The 13,748-nt window shown below is 27.4% G+C and overlaps 1 protein-coding gene across 7 annotated transcripts in view; it reads left to right on the top strand.

The window, feature by feature from the left end:
• tweek (transmembrane protein KIAA1109 homolog tweek) overlaps nt 1–13,748 on the top strand; it is a 68,042-nt gene that overhangs the window by 15,986 nt on the left and 38,308 nt on the right. For all 7 annotated transcript variants that reach the window (XM_073970412.1, XM_073970411.1, XM_073970408.1 and 4 more), the window contains exons 2-12: nt 44–179; nt 246–389; nt 450–577; nt 849–3,047; nt 3,112–3,480; nt 3,543–4,033; nt 4,090–4,302; nt 4,368–4,497; nt 4,576–4,992; nt 5,056–5,336; nt 12,059–12,185. In XM_073970412.1, the coding sequence (XP_073826513.1) occupies nt 44–179; nt 246–389; nt 450–577; nt 849–3,047; nt 3,112–3,480; nt 3,543–4,033; nt 4,090–4,302; nt 4,368–4,497; nt 4,576–4,992; nt 5,056–5,336; nt 12,059–12,185 (4,635 nt within the window). The remainder of the gene's footprint in view (nt 1–43; nt 180–245; nt 390–449; nt 578–848; nt 3,048–3,111; nt 3,481–3,542; nt 4,034–4,089; nt 4,303–4,367; nt 4,498–4,575; nt 4,993–5,055; nt 5,337–12,058; nt 12,186–13,748) is intronic.

Genomic DNA, 13,748 nt, shown 5'->3' with positions numbered 1-13,748 from the left:
AAAACCATACATATTTCTAAAAACGTGTATTGTTTTTTTACAGATATGGCTTCTAGCTTCACTTCTAACATCCATAACATGGGTCACCTACATCACATTTTACAATTCCCGTTTAATGGGAATGTTAATAACAAAGATAGCCAACCGATGGTTTATAAAGGGAGCATTCTTTAAAATAGGTAAGTATATTTCAATTAAAAATATGACGAAGTAACTTCACGACCTTCCTTTTTTAATCTTTACAGGATCTGTAGCTTTAAATCCTTTAGCGGGTAAAATAATGTTTCGTGATTTTGTCTATATAACATTCGACTATTCTGTTCGGGTACAGGATGGATATTTCATATTTCGCTGGTGGCGTTCTTATGTACCCAAAGATGTATCAGAAGGTAAATTTAAATTTTAAAGATGATGATTTGGATGATGATTTAATTCCTATTTTTTTTCAGATTTATCTCATTCAGACACCAGATTATCAGTGCAATTAAATGGCTTTGAATTGCATATTTACAATCGTTCACAATTATATGATGAATTGGAGCGTACATTTGGTTTAAAACCGTCGGTTTTGATACCGGTAAGCTTTGTAAAAATAACTAATGGCGGAAAATGCCAGAATAAAGTACACATAAATTAGGTTATAGAGCCGCTGACTTAAGCGGGGATCTCGTGCTGTTCTTGTGTCTCAGCCCTTAGACCAAAACAAAATAACAATGATGGCAATTATTGCAACATTGTTACTGGCACTGATGACCTGTTAACATAGCGCAATGTCCAACTTGTCTCCATTGGATCATTTACTACTTAAATCATTTAACGAATGTTACATTTTGTTTTATCCTTTTCAGACGGATTCCCTATCAACCGAAGAACGAATTAAACTCAAAGAGCATACCATGAATATGGAAAATGCACGACAAAGTAAACGCCAGAGTGTTAAACATTCCGAAGCCATGAAAGCGACAACATGGCGTGATCTCATACCAGTGATAAAAATTGATATTTGTTCGGGACGATTTGTGTTCGGTAATCGTTTGACGCCCACCACTCTCTCAATATCCATGGAGGAAGCCCATTGTACATACAGTACTAAACCGGCTGTATGTCGTTTGGATCATTTTATGCATTTCGTTAAGGCCAATGTGGAGAATGCCAAAGTTATGTTTGCTCCTAGCCCAAAATATACGGGTTTGGTTGATGAACCACCACGTTATATGGGTGAGGGATTTGTTGTAATGATGTCGAATCAAATGGATTTGTATTTTTATATGGATGAGCCGGGTGTGGTGCCTGAGGAACCGGTGCACATTACCTTGGCCAATGGTGATACCGTGGAACCCTCTCTTCCCGTCTTGGGTATAAATATCAAATGTCTAAAGGGCACAGATTTTAGTTATGGCCCCTGGGCCGATCGACAAAGAGATCATTTATTCAAATTCTTTTATCCTCCTGATTGGAAGGAAATGCAGGTGACACCAACACCCAAACCGGGAGAGTTGCGTAGCTATCAAAGTTTTGATGTCACATTGTGTGTCTTGAATGAAGCCACAATTGATATTTTGTTCTCCAAGGAGAAGGAGACAAATGCCATGCACATAACAGTGGGGCCTGCCTCGTATGTTGAGGTCACCATACCCTGGGTAACACATCCCGATGGCTATACATCTAAAATCCAAGGCCAACTGTTCCATGTGGAGGCAACAACATCTTTACAATATCGCAGTTTGGCAGAGTTTGAATCCTTGGAATATAAAGTTCGCATTCACTATCCCACAAAATGGAATGCTCCACAAGATTGGAGCATATCATTGGCCGGTTGCAAAGCCACTGCATATATCGTCTACAAACATAAATGTTTCTTTCAAGATCTCATTGAAGATTGGGCCAGCAAAGCCAGACCAGATATTCTATCCTTTGTGCCATATACCTGTAAATTTAATATACTCCTTAATGAATTTGAAATTCTTACATTGTGCAATGAATACAATTGGATTGATTGTTCGAGTGCCAATCAGGAAAATAATCATTTGGCGTTTTGTGGTGATGTCTTTGATATGAGTTTTGCGCTGCCTTTTGAAGATTTTCTGCCGAAAACAGTGACGTTGAAATTTTGGATACATGGCGAGGGTTTGGATTTAAGTCTCTATGTGCCAGAGGTGTCCTCAACTAGACCCATTGTATTGGCAATAGATGAAAATGCCCGTCTGTTGACCAGAAGTGGCAAAGTTAAAACCCGACCAGAATTGTATACGAAAAAATGGCGCAAAATTTGTCAACGTTCAGCTGGTTGGATTGATTGCTGGACAGTGCCAATTGTGGCCTTATCCATACAATACGTCTATCATCCAGCGCCACCATTGGGTCCCGATCCCCAAGCAGACATAACAACACCTGAAAAAGAAGAAATTTTGCTCAGTCCAATGCGTATACCCAAGACAAGAAAATCGCCCAATCCCAATTGGCAAAAGGTGGCAGAACAACAACAAAAATTCGATCCCTCCACATTGCCGGCAGATCATGTCACCGTGGAACTGGAAATTGGCTCGTCGGTTCTCATGTGTTACGGTAATGTCTTGAGGAATTTTATAAATCTCAAAGAAAATATTTTTGGTGAAGATCAAAATTTCACGGACATGGAACAATCAAATATCAAAACCAAAGAAACTACGGTACCCGCACCAGTAAATCCCAAAGATCAGTTGCTACCAAAAGAAAAAGATTTGGCAACAAAATCCATATCCGAAGTCACGGTGCCCGAAGAGAAACAAAAGCCTTTTGATCCAAGGTTATATAGGCCATTAGAGGTTATTGTGTCAGTTATAATTCACGACATCCAGGCCCATGTTATGAAGAATTGTAATGAAAATGATCCACCATGTCCGGTGGTGTTGATTGAACGTCTGGGCTTTGAAATGAATAAACGTTATCATGAAACTACACTGCAAGTTTTGGTTAGTCCTTCCTACTTGATAACATCCGATTTGGTGCCGCGACAAAATCGTGACAAACATATCAATCAAGGACATTTAATGTTGTCTGCAGTGCAGGTAAGGGAAAGGAAAATAAAATTTCTGGCTAGGAAGATAATTAATTGCTTTTCTTTTTTTCCAGGTTCGTGGTCATGCCATGTTTAGCAATGAAGGTTGTGCTTTAGATGAGGATACCTTGGAGTATTCTTGGCTTGTTGAAGTCCAGCTGGGTAAACTTTCGGGAAAGTTAACATTGCCCCAGTTGTTTAATGTTGCCGTGGGTCTAGAGACTTTGGCCTTGTTGGCTGTTGATCCTGAAAATTGTTTAAAATCTCCCAAAACTGTGCGCAATTGTCATCATGGTGTACCCAGTAATCAGTGTCCCCACACCAAAGAGGAAAATAAATATAAATGTCCCTCAGCAGAAGATATCAAATATAAAATGACTAGAGTTTCGGTAGATGCAGTAGATGTATATCTCATAGAGAGTGGTACAGCTTTACATGCTTGGGTAAGTGATGTCGAAGGGTGTAGAGGTCTAAAAAATATTAATCAAATTTGTATGTATTTTAGATCTCACCCATACGCTTGGCGAATTGTAATCTGCACGGACAACGTGTAAAGTCCGGTATATCCGGTCTGCTACCTTCAATATTGATAAGACTGTTTATGTTAAATGCTGGTTGTACAACAAATATGACAAATTCTTATAATACAAACACCACAGGAAGTAATCGTTCGGGTAAATTGCGTAGAGCCGATCAAGAGTCGGTAAAATCTGATATACACCATCATGGTGCACATCCTTCCAAAGGGGGTAAACGTAGTTCAAATTCATTTTCTCAACGAAGGGATTCGCGGGAAGAGAGTTCGCGTAAGTTGCGTGATAGTTTCTCGGAATGTCGCAGACCCAATGCAGCTGGAGGAGCATCAACAGCTGTTTATGATAGTGAATTCTTTGAAAATTGGGTTGAGGTGGGGTGTACATCATTAGGACCCATTCTTCTGGAGGGAGCATCAGCATTGCCCATACCCGATCATAAATTACATTTGGTGCAGCATAAGTAAGCATAATAAGAAATGGTAATGGAAATGGGAAATTATCACTTTTTCATTACAGTTTCCTACGAGAACATGACATGAAATTTAAGCGTTTGTGGTTTTTGTGGTCGAATACCTCAACGACATCCAGCAATATCACTGGTGTTGTGGATATATCACGTTGTGGTTGTATTGGTGGTTGTGCCTTTTTCGGTAGTAATCGTAATGGTTTGAAGTTCTTTAAACCATCAGCTCAAGATGTACAGGATAATTACAACATAGCCAGATATTTGTAAGTAAACAAAATATTACTTTACTTTAGGTCGTATCCATAATTGAAATAACCTTTGTTTTCAGCATCATAAACAATAATAAAGATTATGGCTTTGGTGAAAGTATTTTACATCAAGGACAATTGGTATTCCACACACCACCCTATAGTTTGCACTCAGTATCTCTACATGATTCATCAGAATTTACGGGCAAGGTATGATATAATCACATTTTAGGGTATAATCACATTCAATAAGTGGTAATCTTAACATCTCTTGATATTTTTTCATAGGGCAAACTGTATCGTCCCCCAACTGCCGTCAATGGCAGCTTGAAGAAATCCGATTTAGCTGGCAAGGATTTAAGTGCAAAAATGAAACTGGGTGGTGCCTCAACCCTGGACAAAGATATGAATGGCCGAAAATCTAGAGAAAGTATTGGTTCACCCAACACCTTGGAACGTAGAAGTAAACGTTACTCATATTCCACCACACGTCAGACATCTGTTGAAGTTCCTTATGCCCGTCTACTGGATAGTCCATCGAAAAAGATTTTACGACAAGATTCTGCCGATTCACAAATTGTGGTTTATCGACGTGGTTCTGATTCAAATAAATCACAAAATAATACTCTGCGTGTATCACCACCGAAGACAAGTATTTCTGACTCACGTTTAACTGGCGAGGCTAATGTTGAAGATGAGTTGGAGGTGAGAAAGATTATATTAGTTGCTCCAATATAAATATGATTATATAATATTTTTCCTTTTTAGATACCCGATGAAATGTCACATTCTGCACCACACTCTCATCCACTGGAATTTGAAATTGCCGACATTAATATACAATCTCAATTACCAACTGATTTAACAAATGGCGAACACCTGACCAGAGAAGTTCAAAGAACTATATCGCTGACATCCGAAAATCCCTCGGAAATGTTTTTCTCAGCCGAAGAAGATATATCGAATATGATGTCTCAACGGGGGTCAATAAAAAATCACAATGGCTCTATTATATTCTCGGGAAAGAAGAGATTTTCATCTGATTTAAGGTAAATATTCAATTAAATTAAACATGACAGTAGATTATGTTACTGTGGACTTAGAAAGAGCCGTGGTTAAAGCTGGATTTGACAAAAAAATGTTTTTAATAATAGTGGATTTTTAAAAAAAAAATAATTTTTTTTCAATAATCGTTGATTTAAAAATATTAAATAATCGTGGATTTTTTAAAAAATATTTTTCAATAATCGTGGATTTTTAAAAAAATATTTTTTCAATAACCGTGGATTTTTAAAAATATTTTTTCAATAACCGTGGATTTTTAAAAATATTTTTTCAATAATCGTGGATTTTTAAAAAATATTTTTCAATCGTGGATTTTTAAAAAATATTTTTCAATCGTGGATTTTTAAAAAATATTTTTTCAATAACCTTGGATTTTTAAAAAATATTTCTTTTTTAAATAATCGTGGATTTTTAAAAAATAATTTTTTCAATAATCTTGGATTTTTAAAAAATATTTTTTCAATAATTGTGGATTTAAAAAAAAATTTTTGCAATAATCAGAGAATTTAAAAAAAAAAAATATTTTTTCAATAATCGTGGATATTTAAAGAAATATTTTAATAATCGTGGATATTTAAAAAAAAAATATTTTTTAAATAATCGTGGATTTTTAAACAAATATTTTTTAAATTGTCGTGGATTTTTAAAAAATATTTTTCTATCGTGGATTTTTGAAAATATTTTTTCATAATTGAGGATTTTTAAAAACTATTTTTTCAATAACCCTGGATTTTTAAAAAATAAATTTTTCAATAATCGCGGTTTTTTAAAAAATAATTTTTCAATAATCGTGGATTAAAAAAAAAATTTAACAATCGTGGATTTAAAAAAAAATTTAACAATCGTGGATTTAAAAAAAAAATTTAACAATCGTGGATTTTAAAAAAATGTTTTTTTAACAATCGTGGATTTAAAAAAAATATATTTTTTAACAATCGTGGATTTAAAAAAAAAATATTTTTTTAACAATCGTGGATTTAAAAAAAATTTTTAACAATCGTAAATTTAAAATTTTGTTTTTGAATAATCGTTGATTTTTAAAAATATTTTTTCAATAATCATGGATTAATAAAATCAATAATCGTGGATTTTTAAAAAAAATATGTTTCAATAATTGTGGGATTGTAATTTTTTTAATAATCGTGGATTTTTTAAAGAGTACTTTTCCATAATCGTGGTTAAAAAAAATATTTTTTCAATAACCGTGGTTAAAAAAAAATGTCTTCAATAATCGTTGATTTTTTGAAAAATATTTTTTAACAAATATTTTTTCAATAATCGTGGATTGTTAAAAAATTTATAATCGTGGATTTAAAAAAAAATATTTTTTTCAATATTTGTGGATTAAAAAATGTTTTTTCAATAATCTTTGATTTTAAAAAATATTTTTTCAATAATCGTGGGTTTTTAAAAACTATTTTTTCAATAATCGTGGATTTTTTAAAAATATTTGTTCCGTAATCGTGGATTTTAAAAAATATTTTTTTCAATAATAGTGGATTTTTTAAAAAACATTTTTTTAATAATCGTGGTTTTTTTAAAAATATTTTTTCAATAGCCCTGGATTTTTTAACAAATATTTTTTCAATAGTCGTGGATTTTTAACAAATATTTTTTCAATAATCGTGGAATTGTTTAACAAATATTTTTTCAATAATCGTGGATTTGTTTAACAAATATTTTTTCAATAATCGTGGATTTTTAAAAAATATTTGTCAATAATCGTGGATTGTTAAAAAATATTTTTTCAATAATATTGGATTTTAAAAACTATTTCTTCAATAATCGTTGATTTAAAAACTATTTCTTCAATAATCGTTGATTTAAAAATATTGAATAATCGTGGATTTTTTAAAAAATATTTTTCAATAATCGTGGATTTTTAAAAAAATATTTTTTTAAAACCGTGGATTTTTAAAAAATATTTTTTCAATAATGGTGGATTTTTAAAAAATATTTTTCAATCATGGATTTTTAAAAAATATTTTTCAATCGTGAATTTTTGAAAAATATTTTTTTTTAAATAATCGTGGATTTTTAAAAAATAATTTTTTTCAATAATCTTGGATTTTTAAAAAATATTTTTTCAATAATTGTGGATTTAAAAAAATGTTTTTGCAATAATCAGGGAATTTAAAAAAAGAAATATTTTTTCAATAATCGTGGATATTTAAAGAAATATTTTTAATAATCGTGGATATTTAAAAAAAAAATATTTTTTAAATAATCGTGGATTTTTAAACAAATATTTTTTAAATTGTCGTGGATTTTTAAAAAATATTTTTCTATCGTGGATTTTTGAAAATATTTTTTAATAATTGAGGATTTTTAAAAACTATTTTTTCAATAACCGTGGATTTTTAAAAAATAAATTTTTCAATAATCGTGGTTTTTTAAAAAATAATTTTTCAATAATCGTGGATTTAAAAAAAAAAATTTTAACAATCGTGGATTTAAAAAAAAAAATTTAACAATCGTGGATTTTAAAAAAACGTTTTTTAATAATCGTGGATTTAAAAAAAAAATTTAACAATCGTGGATTTAAAAAAAAAATTTAACAATCGTGGATTTTAAAAAAATGTTTTTTTAACAATCGTGGATTTAAAAAAAAAAAAATTTTTTAACAATCGTGGATTTAAAAAAAAATATTTTTTTAACAATCGTGGATTTTAAATTTTTTTTTTTAACAATCGTGGATTTAAAAAAATTTTTTAACAATCGTAAATTTAAAATCTTGTTTTTGAATAATCGTTGATTTAAAAAAAATATTTTTCTATCGTGGATTTTTGAAAATATTTTTTAATAATTGAGGATTTTTAAAAACTATTTTTTCAATAACCGCGGATTTTTAAAAAATAAATTTTTCAATAATCGTGGTTTTTTAAAAAAATAATTTTTCAATAATCGTGGATTTAAAAAAAAAAATTTTAACAATCGTGGATTTTAAAAAAACGTTTTTTAATAATCGTGGATTTAAAAAAAAATTTAACAATCGTGGATTTAAAAAAAAAAATTTAACAATCGTGGATTTTAAAAAAATGTTTTTTTAACAATCGTGGATTTAAAAAAAAAATATTTTTTTAACAATCGTGGATTTAAAAAAAAAAATATTTTTTTAACAATCGTGGATTTAAAAAAAAAAATATTTTTTTAACAATCGTGGATTTTAAAATTTTTTTTTAACAATCGTGGATTTAAAAAAATTTTTTAACAATCGTAAATTTAAAATCTTGTTTTTGAATAATCGTTGATTTTTAAAAATATTTTTTCAATAATCATGGATTAATAAAATCAATAATCGTGGATTTTTAAAAAAAAATATGTTTCAATAATTATGTTTCAATATTTTAATAATCGTGGATTTTTTAAAGAGTACTTTTCCATAATCGTGGTTAAAAAAAATATTTTTTCAATAACCGTGGTTTAAAAAAAAAATGTCTTCAATAATCGTTGATTTTTTGAAAAATATTTTTTCAACAGTCGTGGATTTTTTAACAAATATTTTTTCAATAATCGTGGATTGTTAAAAAATTTATAATCGTGGATTTAAAAAAAATATTTTTTTTAATATTTGTGGATTAAAAAATGTTTTTTCAATAATCTTGGATTTTAAAAAATATTTTTTCTATAATCGTGGGTTTTTAAAAACTATTTTTTCAATAATCTGGATTTTTTAAAAATATTTGTTCCCTAATCGTGGATTTTAAAAAATATTTTTTCAATAATAGTGGATTTTTTAAAAAATATTTTTTTAATAATCGTGGTTTTTTTAAAAATATTTTTTCAATAGTCCTGGATTTTTTAACAAATATTTTTTCAATAGTCGTGGATTTTTAACAAATATTTTTTCAATAATCGTGGAATTGTTTAACAAATATTTTTTCAATAATCGTGGATTTGTTTAACAAATATTTTTTCAATAATCGTGGATTTGTTTAACAAATATTTTTTCAATAATCGTGGATTTTTAAAAAATATTTGTCAATAATCGTGGATTGTTAAAAAATATTTTGTCAATAATATTGGATTTTAAAAACTATTTCTTCAATAGTCGTGGATTTTTAAAAAAATATATGTCAATAATCGTGGATTTTTAAAAAAATATTTGTCAATAATCATGGATTTTTAAAAAAATATTTGTCAATAATCGTGGATTGTTAAAAAATATTTGTCAATAATCATGGATTTTTAAAAAAATATTTGTCAATAATCGTGGATTGTTAAAAAATATTTTGTCAATAATATTGGATTTTAAAAACTATTTCTTTAATAATCGTGGATTTTTAAAAAACATTTTTTTCAGTAATCATGGATTTATAAAAAAACAATATTTTTTCAAAAATCGAGAATTTTTAGAAAATATTTTGTCAATAATCGTGGATTTTTAAAAAATATTTTTTCAATAATCGTGGATTTATAATAATTATTTTTTTAATAATCGTGGATTTATAATAATTATTTTTTCATTAATCGTGGATTTTTAAACAAATATTTCAATAATCGTAGATTTAAAAAAAATTTTTTTAACTATCGTGGATTTTAAAAAATTTTCTTTTAACAATCGTGGATTAAAAAAAAAAATATTTTTTAACAATCGTGGATTTTAAAATTTTTTTTTAACAATCGTGGATTAAAAAAAAAATTTAACAATCGTGGATTTTAAAATTTTTTTTTGAATAATCGTTGATTTTTAAAAATATTTTTTCAATAATCATGGATTAAAAAAATCAATAATCGTGGATTTTTAAAAAAATATGTTTCAATAATTGTGAGATTGTAATTTTTTTAATAATCGTGGATTTTTTAAAGAGTATTTTTCCATAATCGTGGTTAAAAAAATATATTTCAACATCCGTGGTTTCAAAAAAAAAATGTCTTCAATAATCGTGGATTTTTTGAAAAATATTTTTTCAACAGTCGTGGATTTTTTAACAAATATTTTTTCAATAATCGTGGATTGTTAAAAAAATTTATAATCGTGGATTTAAAAAAAATATATTTTTTTCAATATTTGTGGATTAAAAAATGTTTTCAATAATCTTGGATTTTAAAAAATATTTTTTCAATAATCGTGGGTTTTTAAAAACTATTTTTTTAATAATCGTGGATTTTTTAAAAATATTTTTTCAGTAATCGTGGATTTTAAAAAATATTTTTTCAATAATAGTGTATTTTTTAAAAAATATTTTTTCAATAGTCCTGGATTTTTTAACAAATATTTTTTCAATAGTCCTGGATTTTTTAACAAATATTTTTTCAATAGTCGTGTATTTTTAACAATTTTTTTCAATAATCGTGGAATTGTTTAACAAATATTTTTTCAATAATCGTGTATTTTTAACAATTTTTTTCAATAATCGTGGATTTGTTTAACAAATATTTTTTCAATAATCGTGGATTTTTAAAAAATATTTGTCAATAATCGTGGATTGTTAAAAAATATTTTGTCAATAATATTGGATTTTAAAAACTATTTCTTCAATAATCGTGGATTTTTAAAAAAATATATGTCAATAATCGTGGATTTTTAAAAAAATATTTGTCAATAATCATGGATTTTTAAAAAAATATTTGTCAATAATCGTGGATTGTTAAAAAATATTTGTCAATAATCATGGATTTTTAAAAAAATATTTGTCAATAATCGTGGATTGTTAAAAAATATTTTGTCAATAATATTGGATTTTAAAAACTATTTCTTTAATAATCGTGGATTTTTAAAAAACATTTTTTTCAGTAATCATGGATTTATAAAAAAACAATATTTTTTCAAAAATCGAGAATTTTTAGAAAATATTTTTTCAATAATCGTGGATTTTTAAAAAATATTTTTTCAATAATCGTGGATTTATAATAATTATTTTTTTAATAATCGTGGATTTATAATAATTATTTTTTCATTAATCGTGGATTTTTAAACAAATATTTCAATAATCGTAGATTTAAAAAAAATATTTTTCAATAATCGTGTGTTTTTTAAAAAAATATATTTTTTTCAATAATCGTGGTTTTAAAAAATATTTTTTTTTCAATAATCGCGGTTTTAAAAAATATTTTTTTTTCAATAAGCGTGGATTAGAAAAAAAATATTATTTCAATAATCGTGGATTTCTAAAAAAAAAATATTTTTTGAACATTGGTGGCGTCGATTTGAGATCCAATGGCGTGAATCGAAACTAGTCTTCCCTGACTTACCCCCCAAACTTTTTCCACTAATAAATTAGTTGTTTTAAAATAATAACACAACAACAATGGGATTAAGCCAGACTATTTTGAAAAAAACAAAAAATATTTTTTCTTAAATAATCGTGAATTTTAACAAATATTTTTTTCAATAATCGTGGATTTTAAAAAAAATATTTTTTTCAATACGTGGACTTTTAAAAAAATATTTGTTTTCCATAATCGTTAGTTTTAAAAAAAAAAATAATTTTCAATAATATTGGGGTTTAAAAAAATCAATAATCGTAGATTTTTTTTAAAAATATATTTCAATAATTGTGGATTTTTAAAAAATATTTTTTTTCAATAATCGCGGTTTTAAAAAATATATCTTTTTTCAATTCTGGATTTTTAAAAAAATATTTTTTCAATAATCGTGTTTTTTTTAAAAAAAAAATATTTTTTTCAATAATCATGGATTTTTAAATTTTTTTCATAATCGTGGATTTTAGTAATAGCAAATTTTTGTTTTTTATCATTCCAGCATTGGTAATCAAAATGAAAATGCAACACTGTCTTCATTGAATACCTATCGTAGTGATTTGGAAATTCATGCACCGGAACCAAACACAAAATCATTGTCAAAACGGCCACAAAGTACGACAGAATTGGTAAGTAGTTTTAACCACAACGTTTTTTAAAATATATACAAACAACTTTTTTTGATTCAAATTTCACCTCGATCCAAATCGTGTATTTATATAATTGTTTTTCTAAAACTCATCGTTAAACGATAAAAGCATAAAGAAATCCATTTAAAATAATTTTTATTATTTTTATATTACAAATTTTTTAAACAAAAGCTAAAGTAAAATAACAAACAAGTCAGACATTATAACATAAGTTTAGCTTTTTATACAAACTTTGTAAACCAAATTAACTCAGTTTCATTATACAAAATTTATACAAATGAACAAAAAAATAATGTAACAAATTCCAACTAATCTAAAACTATTTATTTCAAATTCTTTATTTTTTGAAAAACTGTTTACGTTTGTCTTTTGCATGACATCCACCCGCTCTTTTTTCCACACATCCCCATCTTTTTTCTGTACATAATTTCCCGTCATCTTTCATCTCCAATTGAATTTTAAAATCTAAAATCTATAAATTCAAAATTATATATCGTGTAAATCCCATCAATTTCATAGAACGAAGACGTCAGACGTATTCATGGTCTTGCTACACCAATCAGAAAACTTACATCAAGACCTGAGTATCGACATTTTATTCACGATGTGAGTAGTTTTACTAGACTATATATAATTTTTCTAAAACCAAGTACAACACATTTCCAAAACCCCCCAAAACAACCTACTACTTACTCTTTAGACTGTTTTCTCTTCTATTGTTATCTAGAATCTATGTTTTGTTCGATTAGTTTATCTTCTGTTTTATATTAGTTTGTTTCTTCTAAACTTAGTTGGAACTTAAAACAGAAAAAAGGCGAACAATTGGCCCAATTTTATTTTGTCTTTATGTAGTACAACAAATTGGTAGTTAGGTATAACTTTATTTATAATTTGGCATTTTGTATTGATCGATTTTAAACATTCTACAAAACTGTCGGTCTTGTTAAATGTTACAATTGGTATTCCTTTCTATGTTGGCATGTCATTGTTGTGAATGATCAAGAAATTGTTTTTTTATGATTTATTCTCGAAAAATTGCCTAGTTTGCACGTTTTCTAGTTTTTAAGAATTTTAAATGTTCTTATAGAAAATTGTTAAAAATATTTTTAAGTTATAGATTACTTTAATGTGCCATACAGCGAGATCATTCTAATTCTGTTTTGGTAGTCCCATTTTAGACTCCGAGAATTTCGTGTGAAATGTTTTTTAGCTTTGTACGTTTATATATGACTGGATTTGATAAACCCACACGGTTTCAAATGTCATTTCCATTGCGTATACTTCAAACAAATTTTCATAAAGAAGGTCAACCCATCAAAAAGCTAAATATGTATAAACAGGCTATTAATCATATAAATTCGAAGATCTTCTGAACGCGGCATATGTGTGGCTTTGTACTACTCTAAATATATTCACCATACTGGTTATTTTTTTCTGCCTGGGCATCTAAGTGAATATGAAGAATATTGGTTACATTATCAACTACGCTATCAATGGCTTCAACAGAAGAGATATTGACAGGTTCCTAGAGTTAAGCCATTG

The sequence above is a fragment of the Musca autumnalis genome, unplaced genomic scaffold (genome assembly GCF_047663935.1).
Source record: "Musca autumnalis isolate F117 unplaced genomic scaffold, ASM4766393v1 scaffold_2, whole genome shotgun sequence".
NCBI lineage: Eukaryota > Metazoa > Arthropoda > Insecta > Diptera > Muscidae > Musca > Musca autumnalis.
The sequence above is the reverse complement of the archived record's forward strand: the minus strand, read 5'-3'. Positions and strand labels throughout refer to the sequence as shown.